This window comes from Bufo bufo, chromosome 7, assembly GCF_905171765.1.
Source record: "Bufo bufo chromosome 7, aBufBuf1.1, whole genome shotgun sequence".
In the NCBI taxonomy this organism is placed as follows: Eukaryota; Metazoa; Chordata; class Amphibia; order Anura; family Bufonidae; genus Bufo; species Bufo bufo.
The window spans coordinates 163929400-163953300 of record NC_053395.1 but is presented as its reverse complement, the minus strand read 5'-3'; the positions used below and the strand labels follow the sequence as shown (position 1 = coordinate 163953300).

General features: G+C 50.2%; 1 protein-coding gene across 1 annotated transcript in view; it reads left to right on the top strand.

Moving 5' to 3' along the window:
• The first annotated feature begins 15911 nt into the window (after window positions 1-15911).
• The window catches only part of LOC121008537 (putative methyltransferase DDB_G0268948), a 145939-nt gene continuing 137949 nt past the window's right edge, over window positions 15912-23901 (top strand). The window contains exon 1 of the mRNA XM_040441154.1: window positions 15912-16048. Coding sequence (XP_040297088.1) covers window positions 15938-16048 — 111 coding nt within the window. The 5' untranslated portion in view covers window positions 15912-15937. The remainder of the gene's footprint in view (window positions 16049-23901) is intronic.

Genomic DNA, 23901 nt, shown 5'->3' with positions numbered 1-23901 from the left:
CGTTTACCACTGGCTGTGCTGAAGTTGGTGGTGAAGGTCTGTCGCTGACCGGATGAGGAGGTGGTAGAAAAGGAGGAGGAAGCAGAGTAGGAAGAGGAGGCAACAGGAGGCAAAGAATGATGCCCTGCGATCCTTGGCGGCGGAAGGACGTGCGACAAACAGCTCTCTGCCTGGAGCCCAGCCGCCACTACATTTACCCAGTGTGCAGTTAGGGAGATATAGCGTCCCTGACCGTGCTTACTGGTCCACGTATCTGTGGTTAGGTGGACCTTGCCACAGATGGCGTTGCGCAGTGCACACTTGATTTTATCCGATACTTGGTTGTGCAGAGAGGGCACAGCTCTCCTGGAGAAATAGTGGCGGCAGGGAATGACGTAATGTGGGACAGCAAGCGACATGAGCTGTTTGAAGCTGTCTGTCTCCACCAGCCTGAATGACAGCATTTCAAAGGCCAGTAGTTTAGAAATGCTGGCATTCAGGGCTACGGATCGAGGGTGGCTAGTTGGGAATTTACGCTTTCTATCAAAGGTTTGTGAAATGGAGAGCTGAACGCTTCCGTGTGACATGGTGGAGATGCTTGGTGACGGAGGTGATGTTGTTGGTGGCACATCCTCTGTTTGCTGGGCGGCAGGTGCTAACGTTCCTCCAGAGGCGGAGGAAGAGGCCGAGGCAGCAGCAGAAGAGGGAGCAGGAGGGGCCTGAGCCCTTTCTTGGTTTTGAAGGCGCTTACTCCACTGCAGCCCGTGTCTCGCATGTAGATGCCTGGTCATGCAGGTTGTGCTAAGGTTCAGAACGTTAATTCCTCGCTTCAGGCTCTGATGGCACAGCATGCAAACCACTCGGGTCTTGTCGTCAGCACATTGTGTGAAGAAGTGCCATGCCAGGGAACTCCTTGAAGCTGCCTTTGGTGTGTTCGTTCCCTGGTGACAGTGGCCAGTAGCAGGCGAACTGTTTTGGCGACGGCTGCTCTGCTTTTGCTATGCTGTTGGCTCGGTCTCACCACTGCCTCTTCCTCTGAACTCTGAAAGTCAGTGGCACGACCTTCAATTCATGTGGGGTCTTGGACCTCATCGTCCCCTGCATCGTCTTCCACCCAGTCTGACCTCCTTTTTGGTCTGCACACTGCAGAAAGACACAGCAGTTGGCACCTGTGTTTTGTCATCGACGTGCAGAGGTGGTATTCCCATGTCCTCATCAGGAAAAATAAGTGGTTGTGCATCAGTGCATTCTATGTCTTCCACCCCTGGGAAAGGGCTAGGTGGATGCCCTTGGGAAACCCTGCCAGCAGAGTCTTCAAACAGCATAAGAGACTGCTGCATAAGTTGAGGCTCAGACAGTTTCCCTGATATGCATGGGGGTGATGTGAAAGACTGATGGGCTTGGTTTTCAGGCGCCATCTGTGCGCTTTCTGCAGAAGACTGGGTGGGAGATAATGTGAACGTGCTGGATCCACTGTCGGCCACCCAATTGACTAATGCCTGTACCTGCTCAGGCCTTACCATCCTTAGAACGGCATTGGGCCCCACCAAATATCACTGTAAATTCTGGTGGCTACTGGGACCTGAGGTAGTTGGTTCACTAGGACGTGTGGCTGTGGCAGAATGGCCACGTCCTCTCCCAGCACCAGAGGGTCCACTAACACCACCATGACCATGTCCGCGTCCCTTACTAGATGTTTTCCTCATTGTTACCGTTCACCACAATAAGAAAAAAATTATTTGGCCCAATGTATTGAATTCAAATTCAGGCCTTTTTTTACAGACACCTAACACTATCTGGCTATCTATTTACGTACCATATTACACTAATACAGGCACAGCAGTAACCACAGATTTAGGGGAATATAAATTGTAGGCCTAGTATTTAGGCCCTGGATGAAAGGTATCCTTTTACGGACGGAATTACACTTGGAGATGCACGGTAGCGTATGAAGTTATTGAGGATGACCCTATCAGCACTTTAATTTGCACCTTGAATGTAATATACCCTTTTACAGACAGAAATACACTATGAGATGCACAATAGTGCGTGCAAATTTAATGGCTTATGCTTTCAGCAATTCTAATTTAACACTTTGTGTAATATACCCTTTTACTGAAAAAAATACACTTGGAGATGCAGGCTAAGTGTAATATACCCTTTTACGGACAGATTTACACTTGGCTTGCAACAGCAGAAACCACAGATTTAGGGTATTGCTATTGCAATTGAATTTCAACCCAGAACAAAAACTATGCTTTGACGGACACTATAAAACTTGTCCTGCCACAGCTGGAACACCAGATTTAGGGTATTGCTATTTTGGCAATTGAATTTCACCCCAGAAAAAAATATATCCTTTGCCAGACAGCAGACAGTATTACACTTGGCTAGCCACAGCTGGAACACCAAATTTAGGGGATTGCTATTTTTGCAAGTGAATTTCACCCTTTAATAAACTATTGAAAATTCTATCCTGAGTTTCTAGGGGTGACAATAAGCATAGCCGAGCCCCTGATGTAGGATATAGCAAAAAACATAAATCCTACTATTGATGGTTAAATGGACTTGGTGGCAGCTTGTGCTGGCGCACCACAAGACACAAAAGTGACAGAAAAATGCTCTGGGCAGCCTAAAAACAGTGAGCAATTAACTAGCAGAAGTTGAATGATTCACAGCTGTAGATCGATCACTTTATTAAGTGTTTTTGCTGAGTAGTGTTGAGCGAACAGTTCGAGCATAGTTCGGGTCCGTACCGAATTTTGGGGTGTTCGTGACACGGACCCGAACCCGAACTTTTTCGTAAAAGTTCGGGTTCGGGTTCGTCGTTCGGCATGTATTTTGGCGCATTTTGAAAGGCTGCAAAGCAGCCAATCAACAAGCGTCATACTACTTGCCCCAAGAGGCCATCACAGCCTTGCCTACTATTGGCATGGCTGTGGTTGGCCAGTGCAGCATGTGACCCAGCCTCTATATAAGCTTGGGTCACGTTGCGCTGCACGTCACTCTGCTGATTGAAGCATAGGGAGAGGTTGCTGCTGCGACGTTAGGGCGAGATTAGGCAGGGATAATTGAATAACTGGAAGCAAATTTCTCTCCTCCACCTGTGATTCATCTGAACAACTGCAGCTGAGCTGCTTTTTTGATAGGGATTGGCTATTTTTAGAGTGGCCAGAGTGATTTTTCCATCCACATGTACCTGGGCTGACCGCCGGCCGCCATTTTGCGACTTGTAGTGCTGCAGCAGAAGCTGCCACAGTGTGCATTCCAAAGCTCCAAACAAGTCAGACATCTACACCTGGGATTCAGACCAATAGCGATTTAGCAGCACAGTCCAAGGCTATTTTTTTTAAAGGTTGTGCAGACCATTTTGTGGCACATGTTACTGGGCTGATAGGCGGCGGCCATCTTGGGACTAGTGCTGCAGCACAATCTCTCCCAACGTCCATTAATCACTTGTAATAGTGGTCTGTGCCATAGAAATCCTACATCAGGGACTTGGGTGTGCTTGTGTCACCCCTACTAATACCAGTCCACCTGTAATCCATACAGTGAAAAGCCATAAAGTATTCCAGTGAGGGAATTTTTTTTTTATTTAAAAAAGGCCAAGTTAGTTTATCTGGCGTTCAATATACTAGATACAGTTAGGCCTGCGTTTCATACATCTGGAATTAGCAAACTAATGTGCTGGGGTTGGGAAAACATATATGTACCCATACTAGAATCTGTCAAAGAAAGCGGTACTCACATATAACAGTCATTCCATCTGTAATCCATACAGTCAAAAGACTGAAAGTATTCCAGTGAGGGGATTTTTTTTATTTAAAAAAGGCCAAGTTAGTTTATCTGGCGTTCAATATACTAGATACAGTTAGGCCTGCGTTTCATACATCTGGAATTAGCAAACTAATGTGCTGGGGTTGGGAAAACATATATGTACCCATACTAGAATCTGTCAAAGAAAGCGGTACTCACATATAACAGTCATTCCATCTGTAATCCATACAGTCAAAAGACTGAAAGTATTCCAGTGAGGGAATTTTTTTTATTTAAAAAAGGCCAAGTTAGTTTATCTGGCGTTCAATATACTAGATACAGTTAGGCCTGCGTTTCATACATCTGGAATTAGCAAACTAATGTGCTGGGGTTGGGAAAACATATATGTACCCATACTAGAATCTGTCAAAGAAAGCGGTACTCACATATAACAGTCATTCCATCTGTAATCCATACAGTCAAAAGACTGAAAGTATTCCAGTGAGGGGATTTTGCTTATAAAAAATAATATATTTCATTGTGGTGCGAGTTGAATCGCAACAATGAAGAAAAATACTATTAAGGGACGAGGACGCGGTCGTGGTGGTGTCCGTGGAGCCTCTGTTGCTGGTAGAGGACGTGGCCGTTCGGCCCCAGGCGCACACAGTAGGGAACGAACTCCCTCAACTAGCCGGCAGAATGTACCGCAATATCTCGTGGGGCCCAATGCCGCTCTTAGGATGGTAAGGCCTGAGCAGGTACAGGCATTAATCGATTGGGTGGCCGACAGTGCTTCCAGCACGTTCACCACATGGTCTTCCACCCAGTCTTCTGCGGAAAGCGCACAGGTGGCACCTGAAAACCAAGCCCATCAGTCTGTCACATCACCCCCAAGCATATCAGGGAAACGGTCTGAGCCACAAGTTATGCAGCAGTCTCTTCTTCTGTTTGAAGACTCTGCTTCCAGGGTTTCCCAGGGGCGTCCACCTAGCCCTTCCCCAGTGGAGGAAGACATACCATGCACTGACGCACAACCACTTATGTCTCCAGATGAAGAGGACATGGGAATACCACCACAGCAGAGTCACCGACTCTCTGATGATGACGAAACACAGGTGCCCACTGCCGCGTCTTTTTGCAGTGTGCAGACTGAACAGGAGGAGGTCAGGGAGGGAGACTGGGTGGAAGACGATGCAGAGGACGATGAGGTCTTAGACCCCACATGGACTGAAGGTCGTGGCGATGACTTTCACAGTTCAGAGGAAGAGGTAGTGGTGAGACCGAGACAACAGCGAAGCCAAAGAGGGAGCAGGGGGCCAAAGCAGACGAGCCGCCGCCCCCAGAGTTCGCCTGCTACTGGACATCGCCAACAGGGACCCAGCCCCACAAAGGCAGCTTCAAAGAGTTCCCTGGCATGGCACTTCTTTAAACAATGTCCTACCGACAAGACCCGAGTGACTTGCACGCTCTGCCATCAGAGCCTGAGGCGAGGCATTAACGTTCTGAACCTCAGCACAACCTGCATGACCAGGCATCTACATGCAAAGCATGAACTGCAGTGGGGTACACACCTTAAAAACCAGGCACTCGCTGAGGCTCCCCCTGCTCCCTCTACCGCTGCTGCCTCGGCTTCCGCCTCGAGAGGAATGTTGCCACCTGCCGAGCAGCAAACAGAGGATGTGCCACCGACACCACCACCACCGCCACCGTCAACTAGCGTCTCCACTATATCACACAGCAGCGTTCAGCTCTCAATATCTCAAACCTTAGAGAGGAAGCGCAAATTCCCCCCGAGTCACCCTCGAGCCCTTGGCCTGAACGCCAGCATTTCTAAACTGCTGGCCTTTGAAATGCTGTCATTCCGGCTGGTGGACACAGACAGCTTCAAACAGCTGATGGCCATGGCTGTCCCGCAGTATGTGGTTCCCAGCCGCCACTACTTCTCCAAGACAGCCGTGCCTTCCCTGCACATGCAAGTGTCCGATAAAATCAAGTGTGCACTGCGCAACGCCATTTGTGGCAAGGTCCACCTAACCACAGATACGTGGACCAGTAAGCACGGCCAGGGACGCTATATCTCACTAACTGCACACTGGATGAATGTAGTGGCGGCTGGGCCCCCGGCGGACAGTTCCTTGGCGCACGTCCTTCCGCCCCCTAGGATCGCAGGGCATCATTCTCTGCCTCCTGTAGCCTCCTCCTCCTACTCGGCTTCCTCCTCCACTGCTTCCACCAGCTCATCCGGTCAGCCACACACCTTCACCACCAACTTCAGCACAGCCCGGGGTAAACGTCAGCAGGCCATTCTGAAACTCATATGTTTGGGGGACAGGCCCCACAGCGCAAAGGAGTTGTGGCGGGGTATTGAACAACAGACCGACGAGTGGTTTCTGCCGGTGGGCCTCAAGCCAGGCCTGGTGGTATGCGATAATGGGCGAAATCTCGTGGCAGCTCTGGGACTAGCCGGTTTGACGCACATCCCTTGCCTGGCGCATGTGCTGAACTTGGTGGTGCAGAGGTTCATTCACCACTACCCCAACATGTCAGAGCTGCTGCATAAAGTGCGGGCCGTCTGTGCGCGCTTCCGCCGTTCACATCCTGCCGCTGCTCGCCTGTCTGCGCTACAGCGGAACTTCGGCCTTCCCGCTCACCGCCTCATATGCGACGTGCCCACCCGGTGGAACTCCACCTTGCACATGCTGGAGAGACTGTGCGAGCAGCAGCAGGCCATAGTGGAGTTTCAGCTGCAGCACGCTCGCGTCAGTCGTACTGCCGAACAGCACCACTTCACCACCAATGATTGGGCCTCCATGCGAGACCTGTGTGCCCTGCTGCGCTGTTTCGAGTACTCCACCAACATGGCCAGTGGCGATGACACTGTTATCAGCGTTACAATACCACTTCTATGTCTCCTTGAGAAAACACTTAGGGCAATGATGTTAGAGGAGGTGGCCCAGGTGGAGGAGGAGGAGGAGGATGAGGGCTCGTTTCTAACACTTTCGGGCCAGTCTGTTCGAAGTGGCTCAGAGGGAGGTTTGTTTAAGCAGCAGAGGACAGGTTCACAAGTCGCCAGCCAAGGCACTGTACTTTAGGACGAGGAGGATGAGGAGGAGGAGGTGGAGGGGGACGAGGATGACGCAAGTTCACAGCGGGGTGGCAGCCCAGGCCCATCACTGGTGCGTGGCTGGGGGGATACGGTGGACGATGACGATACGCCTCCCACAGAGGACAGCTTGTCCTTACCCATGGGTAGCCTGGCCCACATGAGCGAATATATGCTCCAATGCCTGCGCAACGACAGCAGAGTTGCCCACGTTTTAACGTGTGCAGACTACTGGGTGGCCACCCTGCTGGATCCCCGGTATAAAGACAATGTGCCCACTTTAATTCCTGAACTGGAGCGCGACCGTAAGATGCGCGAGTACAAGCGCACGCTGATAGAGGCGCTCTTGAGAGCATTCCCACATGTCACAGGGGAACAGGTGGAAGGTGAAGGCAGAGGAGTGGCAAGAGGTCGCCAACGCAGCTGTGTCACGGCCAGCTCATCTGAGGGCAGGGTTAGCATGGCAGAAATGTGGAAAAGTTTTGTCTCCACGCCACAGCTATCTGCACCGACACCTGATACGGAACGTGTTAGCAGGAGGCAGCATTTCACTAACATGGTTGAACAGTACAGTAGGTGTTTGTGAGATTGTGCTTTCAGCACGACAGCGTCGCGCTGATACTCGGCGACGTGGTGCCGAGATCTCGCACTCACTGGGATAGCGACAGCACATCCCAGCAAGCGCGTCATAGAAGAGGCGGGAGATCCGACTTGGATTCCCGCCAATTCTACACGTGTGCGGCGTTTGTTATGAATCCTGAGGGGGAAGTCCCCGCCGGATTTTAAATAAAAATCCGGCCTGGGTCCCGCCCTCAGGAGCATACCGGGCCCTTAGGTCTGTTATGGGTTGTAAGGAGAGCCCCCCCTACGCCGAAAAAAACGGCGTAGGGGGTCCCCCTACAATCCATACCAGACCCGTATCCAAAGCACGCTACCCGGCCAGCCAGGAAGGGAGTGGGGACGAGCGAGCGCCCCCCCCCCCTCCTGAGCCGTACCAGGCTGCATGCCCTCAACATGGGGGGTTGGGTGCTCTGGGGCAGGGGGCGCACTGCGGCCCCCCCACCTCAGAGCACCCTGTCCCCATGTTGATGAGGACAGGGCCCCTTCCCGACAACCCTGGCCGTTGGTTGTCGGGGTATGCGGGCGGGAGGCTTAACGGAATCTGGGAGCCCCCTTTAATAAGGGGGGCCCCCAGATACCGGCCCCCCACCCTAAGTGAATGAGTATGGGGTACATCGTACCCCTACCCATTCACCTGCAAGAAAAGTGGTAAAAACACAAATAAACCACACAGTGTATTAAAATATTTTATTTTTCTGCTCCGGAGGCCGCCCCCTGTCTTCTTTATTAGCTCTTTTACCAGGGGGGGCTCTTCTTCTTCCGATATCCCGACGGGTCTTCTCCGCTATCCGGGGGGGTCTTCTCAACTCTCCGGGGTTCTCCTTCTGTCTTCTCCTTCTGTCTTGTTGTCTCCTTCTGTCTTCTGTCTCCGGGGGGGGCTCTTCTTCTTCCGATATCCCGACGGGTCTTCTCCGCTATCCGGGGGGGTCTTCTCAACTCTCCGGGGTTCTCCTTCTGTCTTCTCCTTCTGTTCTTCTTCTGTCTTCTCCTTCCTTCTTGTTGTCTCGGCGCACCCCGGTTCTTCGTCTCGCGAGACTCGGCGCACCCCGATTCTTCTCTCTGTTGTTGACTCGGCGCACCCCGGTTCTTCGTCTCGCGAGACTCGGCGCACCCCGATTCTTCGTCTCGCGAGATGAAGAACCAGGGTGCGCCGAGTCAACAACAGAGAGAAGAATCGGGGTGCGCCGAGACAACAAGAAGGAAGGAGAAGACAGAAGAAGAACAGAAGGAGAAGACAGAAGGAGAACCCCGAAGAGTTGAGAAGACCCCCCCGGATAGCGGAGAAGACCCGTCGGGATATCGGAAGAAGAAGAGCCCCCCCCGGAGACAGAAGACAGAAGGAGACAACAAGACAGAAGGAGAAGACAGAAGGAGAACCCCGGAGAGTTGAGAAGACCCCCCCGGATAGCGGAGAAGACCCGTCGGGATATCGGAAGAAGAAGAGCCCCCCCTGGTAAAAGAGCTAATAAAGAAGACAGGGGGCGGCCTCCGGAGCAGAAAAATAAAATATTTTAATACACTGTGTGGTTTATTTGTGTTTTTACCACTTTTCTTGCAGGTGAATGGGTAGGGGTACGATGTACCCCATACTCATTCACTTAGGGTGGGGGGCCGGTATCTGGGGGCCCCCCTTATTAAAGGGGGCTCCCAGATTCCGTTAAGCCTCCCGCCCGCATACCCCGACAACCAACGGCCAGGGTTGTCGGGAAGGGGCCCTGTCCTCATCAACATGGGGACAGGGTGCTCTGAGGTGGGGGGGCCGCAGTGCGCCCCCTGCCCCAGAGCACCCAACCCCCCATGTTGAGGGCATGCAGCCTGGTACGGCTCAGGAGGGGGGGGGGGCGCTCGCTCGTCCCCACTCCCTTCCTGGCTGGCCGGGTAGCGTGCTTTGGATACGGGTCTGATATGGATTGTAGGGGGACCCCCTACGCCGTTTTTTTCGGCGTAGGGGGGGCTCTCCTTACAACCCATAACAGACCTAAGGGCCCGGTATGCTCCTGAGGGCGGGACCCAGGCCGGATTTTTATTTAAAATCCGGCGGGGACTTCCCCCTCAGGATTCATAACAAACGCCGCACACGTGTAGAATTGGCGGGAATCCAAGTCGGATCTCCCGCCTCTTCTATGACGCGCTTGCTCTCCATCGCGGCAAGCCAGCTCGGCGCTGGCTCCCGCGATGGGGCTCGTATGTGCTCAATCTCGCCGAGAAATACGGCGAGATTGACACAAAATCGGGTTCACCTACTGTATGTCTGCACACCCCTCCACATCCTGACGGATGGTTCGGCCCCATTCAACTACTGGGTTTCGAAATTGTCCACGTGGCCAGAGTTAGCATGTTATGCCTTGGAGGTGCTTTCCTGCCCGGCGGCCAGCGTTTTATCTGAACGCGTATTCAGCACGGCAGGGGGCGTCATTACTGACAAGCGCAGCCGCCTGTCCACAGCCAACGTGGACAAGCTGACCTTCATAAAGATGAACCAGGCATGGATCCCACAGGACCTGTCCCTCCCTTGTGCAGAGTAGTCCTTATTAACTGCCTAAAACATGTCTTGTTGTGCTACGGGCCACTTCTTTATTTGATACAAATTTTATGAAACCCACAGTTGAATGAAACTCTTCTCTGTCTGGGCGCCGGGGCCTAACCAGATGAAAGTGGCCGGTTAAACTAACGGGTGACATGAAGCCATAACCTCTGCCATGCTACCTCTGTCTTCTGTCTGGGTGCTGAGGCCTAAGTCAAATAAAGCGGTCTTCTGCTGTGCTGGGGGATATGAAGCTAATCTCTGACCTCTCTCCTCTGTCTGGGTCCAAAGGCCTAAATCACTGAAAGAGGCCTTCTCCTGTGGTGTGTGATATGATGCCAGAATATGTGCTGTGGGGCCTCTCTCCTCTTCCTGGGTGCAGGGGTCAAATAAACTAAATTGTGGCCTACTCCTGTGGTGGTTGATATGATGCCTGATTCTCTGATGTGGAACCTCTCTCCTCTGTTTGGGTGAAGGGGTCAAAGTAACTAAATGGTGGCTTCTCCTGTGGTGGCTGATATGATGCCAGAATATGTGCTGTGGTGCCTCTCTCCTCTTCCTGGGTGCGGGGGTCAAAGTAACTCAATGGTGGCTTCTCCTGTGGTGGCTGATATGATGCCAGAATATGTGCTGTGGTGCCTCTCTCCTCTTCCTGGGTGCGGGGGTCAAAGTAACTCAATGGTGGCTTCTCCTGTGGTGGCTGATATGATGCCAGAATATGTGCTGTGGTGCCTCTCTCCTCTTCCTGGGTGCGGGGGTCAAAGTAACTCAATGGTGGCTTCTCCTGTGGTGGCTGATATGATGCCAGAATATGTGCTGTGGTGCCTCTCTCCTCTTCCTGGGTGCAGGGGTCAAAGTAACTAAATGGTGGCTTCTCCTGTGGTGGTTGATATGATGCCTGATTCTCTGCTGTGAAACCTCTCTCCTCCATCTGGGTGTAGGGGTCAAAGTCTTTCAAAGTCGCCTTCTCCTGTGCTGATTGATATAAAGCTGATGGTTGTGCCATCTGACATGGTTGCCAGGGTCTGATTCAATGGGGGCCTACTCCTGTGGTGGGTGATCTAAATGCCTGATTCTCTGCTGTGAAACCTCTCTCCTCCGTCTGGGTGTAGGGGTCAAAGTCTTTCAAAGTCGCCTTCTCCTGTGCTGATTGATATGAAGCTGATGGTTGTGCCATCTGACATGGTTGCCGGGGTCTGATTCAATGGGGGCCTACTCCTGTGGTGGGTGATCTAAATGCCTGATTCTCTGCTGTGAAACCTCTCTCATCCGTCTGGGTGTAGGGGTCAAAGTCTTTCAAAGTCGCCTTCTCCTGTGCTGATTGATATGAAGCTGATGGTTGTGCCATCTGACATGGTTGCCGGGGTCCCATTAAATTGGGGCCTACTCCTGTGGTGGGTGATCTAAATGCCTGATTCTCTGCTTTGAAACCTCTCTCCTCCGTCCGGGTGTAGGGGTCAAAGTCTGTCAAAGTCGCCTTCTCCTGTGCTGATTGATATAAAGCTTATGCTTGTGCCATCTGACATGGTTGCCGGGGTCTGATTCAATGGTGGCCTACTCCTGTGGTGGGTGATCTAAATGCCTGATTCTCTGCTGTGTAACCTCTCTCCTCCGTCTGGGTGTAGGGGTCAAAGTAACTAAATGGTGGCCTACTCCTGTGGTGGTTGATATGATGCCTGATTCTCTGATGTGGAACCTCTCTCCTCTGTTTGGGTGAAGGGGTCAAAGTAACTAAATGGTGGCTTCTCCTGTGGTGGCTGATATGATGCCAGAATATGTGCTGTGGTGCCTCTCTCCTCTTCCTGGGTGCGGGGGTCAAAGTAACTAAATGCTGGCTTCTCCTGTGGTGGCTGATATGATGCCAGAATATGTGCTGTGGTGCCTCTCTCCTCTTCCTGGGTGCGGGGGTCAAAGTAACTCAATGGTGGCTTCTCCTGTGGTGGCTGATATGATGCCAGAATATGTGCTGTGGTGCCTCTCTCCTCTTCCTGGGTGCGGGGGTCAAAGTAACTCAATGGTGGCTTCTCCTGTGGTGGCTGATATGATGCCAGAATAGGTGCTGTGATGCCTCTCTCCTCTTCCTGGGTGCAGGGGTCAAAGTAACTAAATGGTGGCTTCTCCTGTGGTGGTTGATATGATGCCTGATTCTCTGCTGTGAAACCTCTCTCCTCCATCTGGGTGTAGGGGTCAAAGTCTTTCAAAGTCGCCTTCTCCTGTGCTGATTGATATAAAGCTGATGGTTGTGCCATCTGACATGGTTGCCAGGGTCTGATTCAATGGGGGCCTACTCCTGTGGTGGGTGATCTAAATGCCTGATTCTCTGCTGTGAAACCTCTCTCCTCCGTCTGGGTGTAGGGGTCAAAGTCTTTCAAAGTCGCCTTCTCCTGTGCTGATTGATATGAAGCTGATGGTTGTGCCATCTGACATGGTTGCCGGGGTCCCATTAAATTGGGGCCTACTCCTGTGGTGGGTGATCTAAATGCCTGATTCTCTGCTTTGAAACCTCTCTCCTCCGTCCGGGTGTAGGGGTCAAAGTCTGTCAAAGTCGCCTTCTCCTGTGCTGATTGATATAAAGCTTATGCTTGTGCCATCTGACATGGTTGCCGGGGTCTGATTCAATGGTGGCCTACTCCTGTGGTGGGTGATCTAAATGCCTGATTCTCTGCTGTGTAACCTCTCTCCTCCGTCTGGGTGTAGGGGTCAAAGTAACTAAATGGTGGCCTACTCCTGTGGTGGGTGATATGATGCCTGGTTCTCTGCTGTGGGACCTCTCTCCTTTGTCTGGGTGCTGTGGTCAAAATAATAGTAAGTGACCTTCTCCATTGGTGGGTGACTTGAAGCCTGATTCTGTGCTATGGGACCTCACTCCAATTAATATTGTTTAATTTTTATTTATTTTATGTTAACTCATCATTTCCCTATCTACATTTGTTTGCAGGGGATTTAACTACATTTTGCTGCCTTTTGCAGCCCTCTAGCCCTTTCCGGGTGTGTTTTACAGCCTTTTTAGTGCCCAAAAGTTCGGGTCCCCATTGACTTCTATGGGGTTCGGGTTCGGGATGAAGTTCGGGTCGAGTTCGGATCCCGAACCCGAACATTTTTCGAAAGTTCGGCCGAACTCGTCGAACCCGAACATCCAGGTGTTGGCTCAACTCTATTGCTGAGTTAATCCCTGCCTAATCTTGCCCTAACAGCAGCTGCATCCTCTCCGTACACTAATCAGAGCAGAGTGACGTGCGGCGCTACGTGACTCCAGCTTAAATAGAGGCTGGGTCACATGCTGCACTGGCCAATCACAGCCATGCCAATAGTAGGCATGGCTGTGATGGCGTCTTGGGGCAAGTAGTATGACGCTTGTTGATTGGCTGCTTTGCAAGCTTTCAAAATGCGCCATAGAAATCGCCAAACAACGAACCCGAATCCAAATTTTTACGTAAATGTTCGGGTCCTTGTCACGAACACCCCAAAATTCGGTATGAACCCGAACTATACAGTTTGGGTTCGCTCATCCCTACTCCCTATCCTTTCCCTACACATTGAATAATCTTTTCCTGAACTTGTAAATCCTTTTTTTAGCACAATGAAGTCTTTCCTAGCACTGTCCCTAGCGCCTGCTGAGGTCTCTCCCTGCACTAAGTACACTGGAAAATGACAGAATCCAAGATGGCTGATGCTATTTATAGGGATGTGATATCACAGGGCTGGCTGGCTGCATGTATGACATTATGGGTGATCCCGCGTTCCCAGAGTTCCTTGCTCCATGTCCTCACACGTGCAGCAGCCATTTTAGGAAAAAATTTGGTTCATTACCATGGAGCGTAAGGAAATTCGGATTCAGTGCAAATCAGATTTTTCCTGAAATTCGGATCGAATTCCACTTCGTCAACTTCGATTCGCTCACCTCTAGTTGTCACAGTTTCTTTAGCCTTGTCTGACTGGGAATGCCATGCATCCATTCTGCATGGGTTCAGGTGTCATGTGTGAGCAGCTCTGTCTGTGACCGCCATGCATCCATTCCGTATGGGGTCCAGGCATCTGCCTGTCATGTCTGTGCAGCTCTGTCAATGATCTCCATGCATCTGTTCCTCATGGGGTCCAGGCATCTGCCTGTCTCATGTCTGTGACAGGCCAATCTCTTTTTGGACAAGTCAGAAAAGAGTATGTAAATCCTAGTTGTGCCAAATTAAGCCACTTTTTAGACACATTCTAGGTGCAGACATTTTATTAAATTTGAGCCTTTCAATGTACACTGCTCAAAAAAATAAAGGGAACACAAAAATAACACATCCTAGATCTGAATTAATTAAATATTCTTCTGAAATACTTTGTTCTTTACATAGTTGAATGTGCTGACAACAAAATCACACAAAAATTAAAAATGGAAATCAAATTTTTAAACCCATGGAGGTCTGGATTTGGAGTCACACTCAAAATTAAAGTGGAAAAACACACTACAGGCTGATCCAACTTTGATGTAATGTCCTTAAAACAAGTCAAAATGAGGCTTAGTAGTGTGTGTGGCCTCCACTTGCCTGTATGACCTCCCTACAATGCCTGTGCATGCTCCTGATGAGGTGGCGGACGGTCTCCTGAGGGATCTCCTCCCAGACCTGAACTAAAGCATCTGCCAACTCCTGGACAGTCTGTGGTGCAACGTGACGTTGGTGGATAGAGCGAGACATGATGTCCCAGATGTGCTCAATTGGATTCAGGTCTGGGGAACGGGCGGGCCAGTCCATAGCATCAATGCCTTCATCTTGCAGGAACTGCTGACACACTTCAGCCACATGAGGTCTAGCATTGTCTTGCATTAGTAGGAACCGAGGGCCAACCGCACCAGCATATGGTCTCACAAGGGGTCTGAGGATCTCATCTCGGTACCTAATGGCAGTCAGGCTACCTCTGGCGAGCACATGGAGGGCTGTGCGGCCCTCCAAAGAAATGCCACCCCACACCATTACTGACCCAATGCCAAACCGGTCATGCTGGAGGATGTTGCAGGCAGCAGAACGTTCTCCACGGCGTCTCCAGACTCTGTCACGTCTGTCACATGTGCTCAGTGTGAACCTGCTTTCATCTGTGAAGAGCACAGGGCGTCAGTGGCGAATTTGCCAATCTTGGTGTTCTCTGGCAAATGCCAAACGTCCTGCACGGTGTTGGGCTGTAAGCACAACCCCCACCTGTGGACGTCGGGCCCTCATATCACCCTCATGGAGTCTGTTTCTGACCGTTTGAGCAGACACATGCACATTTGTGGCCTGCTGGAGGTCATTTTGCAGGGCTCTGGCAGTGCTCCTCCTGTTCCTCCTTGCACAAATGCGGAGGTAGCGGTCCTGCTGCTGGGTTGTTGCCCTCCTACGGCCTCCTCCACGTCTCCTGATGTACTGGCCTGTCTCCTGGTAGCGCCTCCATGCTCTGGACACTACGCTGACAGACACAGCAAACCTTCTTGCCACAGCTCGCATTGATGTGCCATCCTGGATAAGCTGCACTACCTGAGCCACTTGTGTTGGTTGTAGACTCCGTCTCATGCTACCACTAGAGTGAAAGCACCGCCAGCATTAAAAAGTGACCAAAACATCAGCCAGGAAGCATAGGAACTGAGAAGTGGTCTGCGATCACCACCTGTAGAACCACTTCTTTATTGGGGGTGTCTTGCTAATTGCCTATAATTTCCGCCTGTTGTCTATCCCATTTTCACAACAGCATGTGAAATTGATTGTCACTCAGTGTTGCTTTCCTAAGTGGACAGTTTGATTTCACAGAAGTGTGATTGACTTGGAGTTACATTGTGTTGTTTAAGTGTTCCCTTTATTTTTTTGAGCAGTGTACATAGATTGATGCTGTTTATAAGGAATACCATTGAATGTTCATTAAAAAAATTTTAAATATTGTGGCAAAAATTGTTTTTATTTGACAGATTTACAACTGCAACAGCCAAAGCATATATCACCATGGCAGTCGAAGTGTTCCAGAAGACGACATTCTCTTCTGTGTATCAAAAATATATGATTCCTGCCTCCAGCGACATCTGTAATATGATTCTATCCTACATGAAAGCAAAAGTAAGATACTTTATTGAGTGGATTATTACAAGCCTATTTATATGTAATGTAGTTTAAGGCTCAGTTCAGACCTGAGCGTTTTACAGCGCGTTCCTACGCGCTGTAAAACGCTCAACAAGGAGAAACCAATGCTTCCCTATCGGCATGGTTCTCACCTGGGCGTTTTACAGCGCATACGATCGCGCTGTAAAACGCCCGACGCTCAAACAAGTACAGGAGCGTTTTTTTGGGCGCTTGTCGCGCGTTCCCGTACATAGACTTTCGGGAACGCGCGACAATGTGTGTTCACTTGTCTCTGTATGCGCGCTTGTAAACGCCCGTACAATCGCGCATACAGAGCGCTCCTTTCAGAACGCTCAGGTCTGAATTGAGCCTAAGAGGACTAGTCATCCCCAGGCATGTCTGTTTAAAAGGATGCTTCCGGACCAGGGCTTGTTCATTCCATCCTGCCGCTGCTTGATTCCAAACTACATTTGGGACTTGCCAGTATGTCAGATGACACCTACAGCCAATCACTGCCTGTCACAGTGGCTGCGGTGGTGGTGTTCCACATACCTGCTCATCACTAGGGCTGGATTGGTTGACAAGGTGAGCCCCCTCTCTCTGAAAACCATTTAATGCCATGATTCCTATTGACCAAGGCATCAAACAGGTTAAATGGTAGGATCAGTGTTACCTCAATTTCAATTGCTGCACAGCGGGTGTAGATTATCTATATATGTGCGGCACATTGGGAACGCCTTCCTAATAGTGCCATATACACTCACCTAAAGAATTATTAGGAACACCATACTAATACGGTGTTGGACCCCCTTTTGCCTTCAGAACTGCCTTAATTCTACGTGGCATTGATTCAACAAGGTGCTGATAGCATTCTTTAGAAATGTTGGCCCATATTAATAGGATAGCATCTTGCAGTTGATGGAGATTTGAGGGATGCACATCCAGGGCACGAAGCTCCCGTTCCACCACATGAGATCTGGTGACTGTGGGGGCCATTTTAGTATAGTAAACTCATTGTCATGTTCAAGAAACCAATTTGAAATGATTTGAGCTTTGTGACATGGTGCATTATCCTTCTGGAAGTAGCCATTAGAGGATGGATACATGTTCTCATTCTGTTTACGCCAAATTCGGACTCTACCATTGTAATGTCTCAACAGAAATCGAGACTCATCAGACCAGGCAACATTTTTCCAGTCTTCAACAGTCCAATTTTGGTGAGCTCGTGCAAATTGTAGCCTCTTTTTCCTATTTGTAGTGGAGATGAGTGGTACCCGGTGGGGTCTTCTGCTGTTGTAGCCCATCCGCCTCAAGGTTGTGCGTGTTGTGGCTTCACAAATGCTTTGCTGCATACCTCGGTTGTAACGAGTGGTTATTTCAGTCAACGTTGCTCTTCTATCAGCTTGAATCAGTCGGCACATTCTCCTCTGACCTCTAGCATCCACAAGGCATTTTTGCCCACAGGACTGCCGCATACTGGATGTTTTTCCCTTTTCACACCATTCTTTGTAAACCCTAGAAATGGTTGTGCGTGAAAATCCCAGTAACTGAGCAGATTGTGAAATACTCAGACCGGCCCGTCTGGCACCAACAACCATGCCACGCTCAAAATTGCTTAAATCACCTTTCTTTCCCATTCTGACATTCAGTTTAGAGTTCAGGAGATTGTCTTGACCAGGACCACCCCCCTAAATGCATTGAAGCAACTGCCATGTGATTGGTTGACTAGATAATTGCATTAATGAGAAATAGAACAGGTGTTCCTAATGATTCTTTAGGTGAGTGTATATGGTATACGGTGGATGTTGGGAAGACATTATTGAAATTATTTTCATTTTCAGTTTTTTGATTTTGTTACAGTTTTATTAATATTTTGTATACAATATTTTGAGATATTCTCAAATCTTTTTCTCGGCGTAGTATTGTTACCTAGATCTCAAATGTAGCTTTTCAGATAGTGGAGTGTAATGCAGTGGATTCAAGAATTATATGAATAAAGATGTCAAACACAAAATTATATATCAATCTGTTCAGCTCATCCTGCTCTATAACATGCTGCCTGCAGATTGTACTACATTTCGTGATGACAGGTCCCCTTTAAATACTTAATAAATCTCTGTTTTACTATGTATCACAACCAGTTCCCAAAATGTGACTCCCCAATCTTGTTTAGTATTAGAGATGAGTGGACTGATTCCAAGAGAGAAAGAGACTTGAGACACTCGGTACTCTAGTGTACTCCTGCATGTCTCACTTAGAGAAGTATTGTCTCTCTCTCTCTTTCTGGTCTTATAGGAACTATATTTTCCCTGGTATTTGATATATGATGTCCTAGGAGTAGTGTTTTCAAGGTTCGGGTTATCTAACACCATAGGTGTTAATGGAATTCCATAATGGAATTCTTTGATAACTCGAACCTTGTACGCCGAACTTGAAAACACAAGTTCGCTCATCCCTACCAAGGAGATCTAAGAGTGTTACCAACTAACACGGCAATTTGTGCATATTTAATTCAGGTAGACTCTATTCGGACCCAAATAAAAAAATTTCAACAATTCAGCAAATCAGAGATTAAATACATTTCAAGAAGTTTGCTCAGCTCTACTTATTATGCAAATAAACATCAGTATTAAGAACAAGTGTGTTAATTATGTAAAACAGGGTTGTTTGCCAAGATGTATGTGCCGTGAAAGTCAGCATGCACATCCTGCTTCCTGTTTCAACATAGACATTATTGGGGTCATTTAGATGCCTGTTTTAATACCCCTTGCGCTGGCGCATGATGTGCCTGAGATATGTCGAGACACCGGCCTCTATGTAACTTAGGCGCATCCACTGCCGACGTAAATCTATGCCAGCTCCCTTGCTGGAGTAGAATTCATCATTTTCTACTGCTAAAACGGGCCTAGAAAATGATAAATGAGAGCAGCCGGTAATGATAAGCAGATATTTGCAGTAAAGTGATCTGTATAGACCAAGAAGTGAAACTGATTATTAGTGGGGATGAGCGAACACCTGGAAGTTCGGGTTCGGCCGAACTTCAGCTCAAAGTTCGGGACCCGATCTTGGCCCCAAAGCCCATTGAAGTCAATGGGGACCCAAACTTTGGGGCACTAAAATGCCTGTAAAATAGACATAGTGAGGGCTGCAAAAGGAAGCAAAATGGGGGTAAGAGCAGGACAATTGTCCTGCAAACAAATGTGGATAGGGAAATGACATAAAATAGAAAAAAGTAAAAAAAAATAATAATCTTGGACTAGGAGGCAGAGGTCAAAGTGGACTATGAGGTCGAGGAGGCGGTAGACGTGACTGTGTAGGTAGAAGCAGTGGTGGAGGAGGTAACGAACCCTTTATTTTTATTTTTTATTTTTATAAATTTGGAAAGACCCTAGAACATTGGGAAATAGAAAAGAGAATGCAAAGAGAAAGTGCGATGAAGTATAACAATGCCTGGTTGCAGCCGGTATACTTGACTATTCAGCACAAGGTACGGACAAGTCCTGTGGGATCCATGCCTGGTTCATTTTATTCAACGTGAGCTTGTCCACATTGGTTGTGGACAGGCGGCTGCGCTTGTCTATGATCACCACCCTACCGTGCTAAACACGCGTTTGGACAATACACTGGCCACAGCACAGGAAAGCACCTCCAAGGCGTAAAGGGCAAGCTCAGGCCATGTGCCCAATTTAGAGACCCAGAAGTTGAATGGGACAGACCCATCAGTCAGAACGTGTAGGTGTGAGCACACTTACTGTTCCACCATGTTGCTGAAATGCTGCATCCTGCTAAGACGTTCCATATCAGCTGGTGGTGCTGGTTGTTGTGGCGTGCTGACAAAGCTTTTCCACATTTCAGCCATGCTAACCCTCCCTTCTAAGGTGCTTCCAGTATCCCATCTGCGTTGGCGACTTCTTCCTCCTCCTCTGCCTTCGTCTTGTGCTTCCACTGAACCCCCACTGTCAGGTGGGAATGCCAATGTAAGATGGAGAAACAGCTCATACTGTTTCTGTACACATTACTTTATTAGAACTGTCATTCAGCATTTTGGCACAAGAGGCCGCTGTTTCCCTACACAGCTAACATACTGCAAGTAATTGAATATGCATTGAGAGGTGTGGTTACTAGCTGAAGAAGAACCAGGAAATGACTCGGCAGACACAGAAGCTGGAAGGCAGCATCTAGCGGCATCTAGGCGCCAGTAAGATCTGGAGTGGCCAGAGTCACTGTTGGAAGTGACTGATGACTGTCAGCAAACCAGATGTCATCCAGGAAAGAGGAACGGTTCCCGGAATGCTGGAAAAGCTGTGGAATGGAGCTACAGCCCCTGCAGGGCCTCATTGTGGATGGACAGACTTGTTATTTGGTTTAAGTCACTATCTGATGAAGAACAGACCCGGGTCGGTAAGACAGATCGTGTACGCACCGCAGTATTTTGTGTGCGCCTGGAAAAACTAGAGACTGTGATCTAGCTTGCATTTAGTTAGTCAGATAGGGATCCTGTGTAAGTCAGGCTGCAAGGATTGTGCTACAAAGATTCTGAAAATTTCCCAACACCAGGACCTGCTATTATAAGTTTATAGTTCGCTCCTAGATGAAACAAGGGACTTTACTGCAAACTTCAGCTACTCCAGCGTCTTTACTGGGAGTATTATGGACACGTGTCACGGTGTCGTTTAGGAAGAAGGGAAGGGAAACTATTGTATAAACCTGTAAGATTGTGAGCTCTTGTGCTGCACTGCGGGCCACCTATATCTAGCACCACACACAATTGTTCCTGTTTCCTAGGGTAATAAGCGGTATGGCGGGTCAGTGATAGTTGTGCCCGCAATAGTTAAATTATTGCAAGTGGTGTCTGTCGGCCATCTTAGGGCACCGTGTTGTGCACCACAGGGGTCTCAGCGTCCAGGCCAAGTGTATGTAACTTTATTATATGTTCACTACATTTGAGATTGTGTTTAATACTTTTTTTCAGTAAAGTTTTTGTTTTCTGAACAGCTGGTGTCGTTGTTGCTTTTCACACTGGCTACTAAGCCTAATAATTAGTGTTGGGCGAACCCGAACTGTAAAGTTCAGGTCTGTACCAAACTTTCCGATTTTGTGTACCTGGACCCGAACCCGAACTTTGCCGGAAAAGTTTGGGTTCGAGTTCTGTGTTTGGGCATTTAATAAAGCTTGTTGAAAGGCTGCAGGGCTGCCAATCAACAAGCTTTTAAGCTGTAGGCACTTAGAAGCCATCACAGCCATGCCTTCTAATGGCATGGCTGTGATTGGCCGGTGCATCATGTGACCCAGCCACTATACAAGCTGGATCACGTGTAGCACCGCCCATCAGCTCTGTGTATTGCAGGGACAGGAAGCAGGCAGCTGAAGTTAGGGAGAGTGTTAGGCAGAGGGGGCTCTAGACTTTGTGAGGCCTTAGGCGAAACTCGAACATGAGGCCCCCACGAAAACAAGATATGCAAGCGATAATCCTGTACCACATCCTGTACCACATCCTCTTCCATCATCACCCGAAGTGTTTTTTCAAGTAGACATAGAAGTGGGATAGTAACGCTAAGGACAGCGTCATCGGCACTGGCCATGTTGGTGGAGTATTCGAAACAGTTCAACACGGCACTAACATCCCACATGGAGGCCCACTTGTTGGTGGTGAAGTGGTGCTGTTCCGCAGAGCGACTCACCCGTGCGTGCTGCAGCGGAAATACCACTATCGCCTGCTGCTGCTCGCACAGTCTCTCCAGCATGTGCAAGGTGGAGTTCCACCTTGTGGGTATGTTGCATATGAGGCGGTGAGTGGGAAGGCCGAAGTTACTCAGACAGGCGAGCAGCCGCAGGGTGAGAACGCCGAAAGCGCGCACAGATGGCCTGAATTTCTGCAGCAGCTCTGACATATCAGGGTAATTTTTCAGGAACCTCTGCACCACCAAATTCAGCAGGCAAGGGATGTGCGTCAAACTTGCTAGGCCCAGAGCTGCTATGAGATTTCGCCCATTATCGCACACCACCAGGCCGGGCTTGAGGCTCAGTGGCACCAACCACTCATCGGTCTGTTGTTCCATGCCCGTCCACAGCTCCTGCGCGATGTGGGGTTTTCCCCCCACAAACAGATGAGTTTCAATACAGCCTGCTGTCGTTTCCCCCTGGCTGTGCTGAAGTTGATGCTGAGGGTGTTACGCTGACCGGATGAGGAGGAAGCGGAATAGGAGGAGGAGGAAACAGGAGGCCAAGAGAAACATCCTGCAATCCTCGGTGGTGGAAGGAGATGCGCCAAACTGCTATCCGCCTCAGGCCCAGCCACCACTGCATTTACCCAGTGTGCAGTTAGGGAGATATAACGTCCCTGGCTGTGCTTACTGGTCCACGTATCGGTGGTTATGTGGACCTTGCCACAGATGGCGTTGCGCAGTGCACACCTAATTTTGTCCGACATTTGGTTGTGCAGGGCAGGGATGGCTCCCCTGGAAAAGTAGTGGCGGCTGGGAACCACGTACTGTGGGACAGCCACCACCATAAGGTTTTTAAAAGTTTCCGTCTCCACCAGACGGAATGACAGCATTTCAAAGGCCAGGAATTTTGAAATGCTGGCATTCAGGGTCAGGGATCCCAGGTGGGAAGGGGGGTACTTCCTCTTTCTCTCCAGTGTTTGGGAGGTGGACAGGTGAACGCTTCCATGGGACAGTGTGGAGATGCTTGATTATGGTGACTGAGGTGGTGGCGTTGCTGCCACATCCTTTTTGAGGGGTGGCAGGTGCCACTGTCAATCCAGAGGGGGAGGAAGAGGCCGAGACTGCAGCAGAAGAGGGAGCAGGAGGAGCCTGAGATCTTTTATGTTTTTTGAGGTGTTTACTCCACTGCAGCTCGAGAAAGGCCGGACGCTGGAGGTAGGCCTGCATGAGGGGTTTTGGGCTCCGGGGCCGAGGAGGGCTGGAAAGGGTTAGGATAGTGAGGGGGCGGAGTTGCATGGGGTGGGCGGAGCTTCAAGAGGGGGCGGAGCCAACGGACCGGCGCCATTTCGGGAGAAGAGGAGCAGGAGAGCGGACATCTCGGCCTCCTCTCCAGCTCCAACCTTACCATGTCGGGCGTCGAGGAAGTCCTGGAGAGGCTGCGGGCAGCGGCGGTGGTCCGGGGTCAAGGCTGGCTTGAAGACCAGGTAGCCGGCTTGTTGCAGGGGGAGGCGGCGGGTGCAGTTTGCCCGCCGTCAGAGGAAAGACGGCCGCGGCGGGCTAGGCCGCCGGCGCGCCTGATTGAGGAGGACACCCCCAGAGTCCAGCGCCGAGTTAGGAGCCCCTCTAGGGACCCTCCGGGCCGTGGGGGACACGCTCAACCCCTCCCTAAGTCCTCACGGCTCGGGAGGAATCCATATGCACGGCGGGATTCAGTGAAGGGAGGGGGGCAGCCCCCTTCATCGCGTACGGCTGCAGACGGCGGGAGTGCAGGACCAGGTGCTGCAGGCTCCCCTCTTGGGCCTGAGGGGAGGCCTGCTCGGCGTGGGAGAGCAAGTGGAGCGAGGGGCTGTGCACCGGGAGGCGGTGCGGGTGCACAGGCCCCTTACTGATGACGGACAGCCGGCGGCTGGTCTTATTGAGGAGTCGGGTGAGCAGATGGCAGGGGCTGAACAAGACGCGGCCATCGCTGGAAGTGCTGGGTCGCCGGGCTACAGTGGAGGATTACCGGAAGCAGGGTCCAGGATAGTGCGAGCGGCGGGAATCCGGATCAACGGCTGCGGGGTTCACAGCGCCCGGGCAGCCAGGTGAGGAAACCTTGGGGACACTGTTTACATTATTGCAAGGTGTGGGGTTGGGGGCCAGCGGGAGTGGTCAGGCTGATTTATTTGGTGGTTTAGGGCGGTT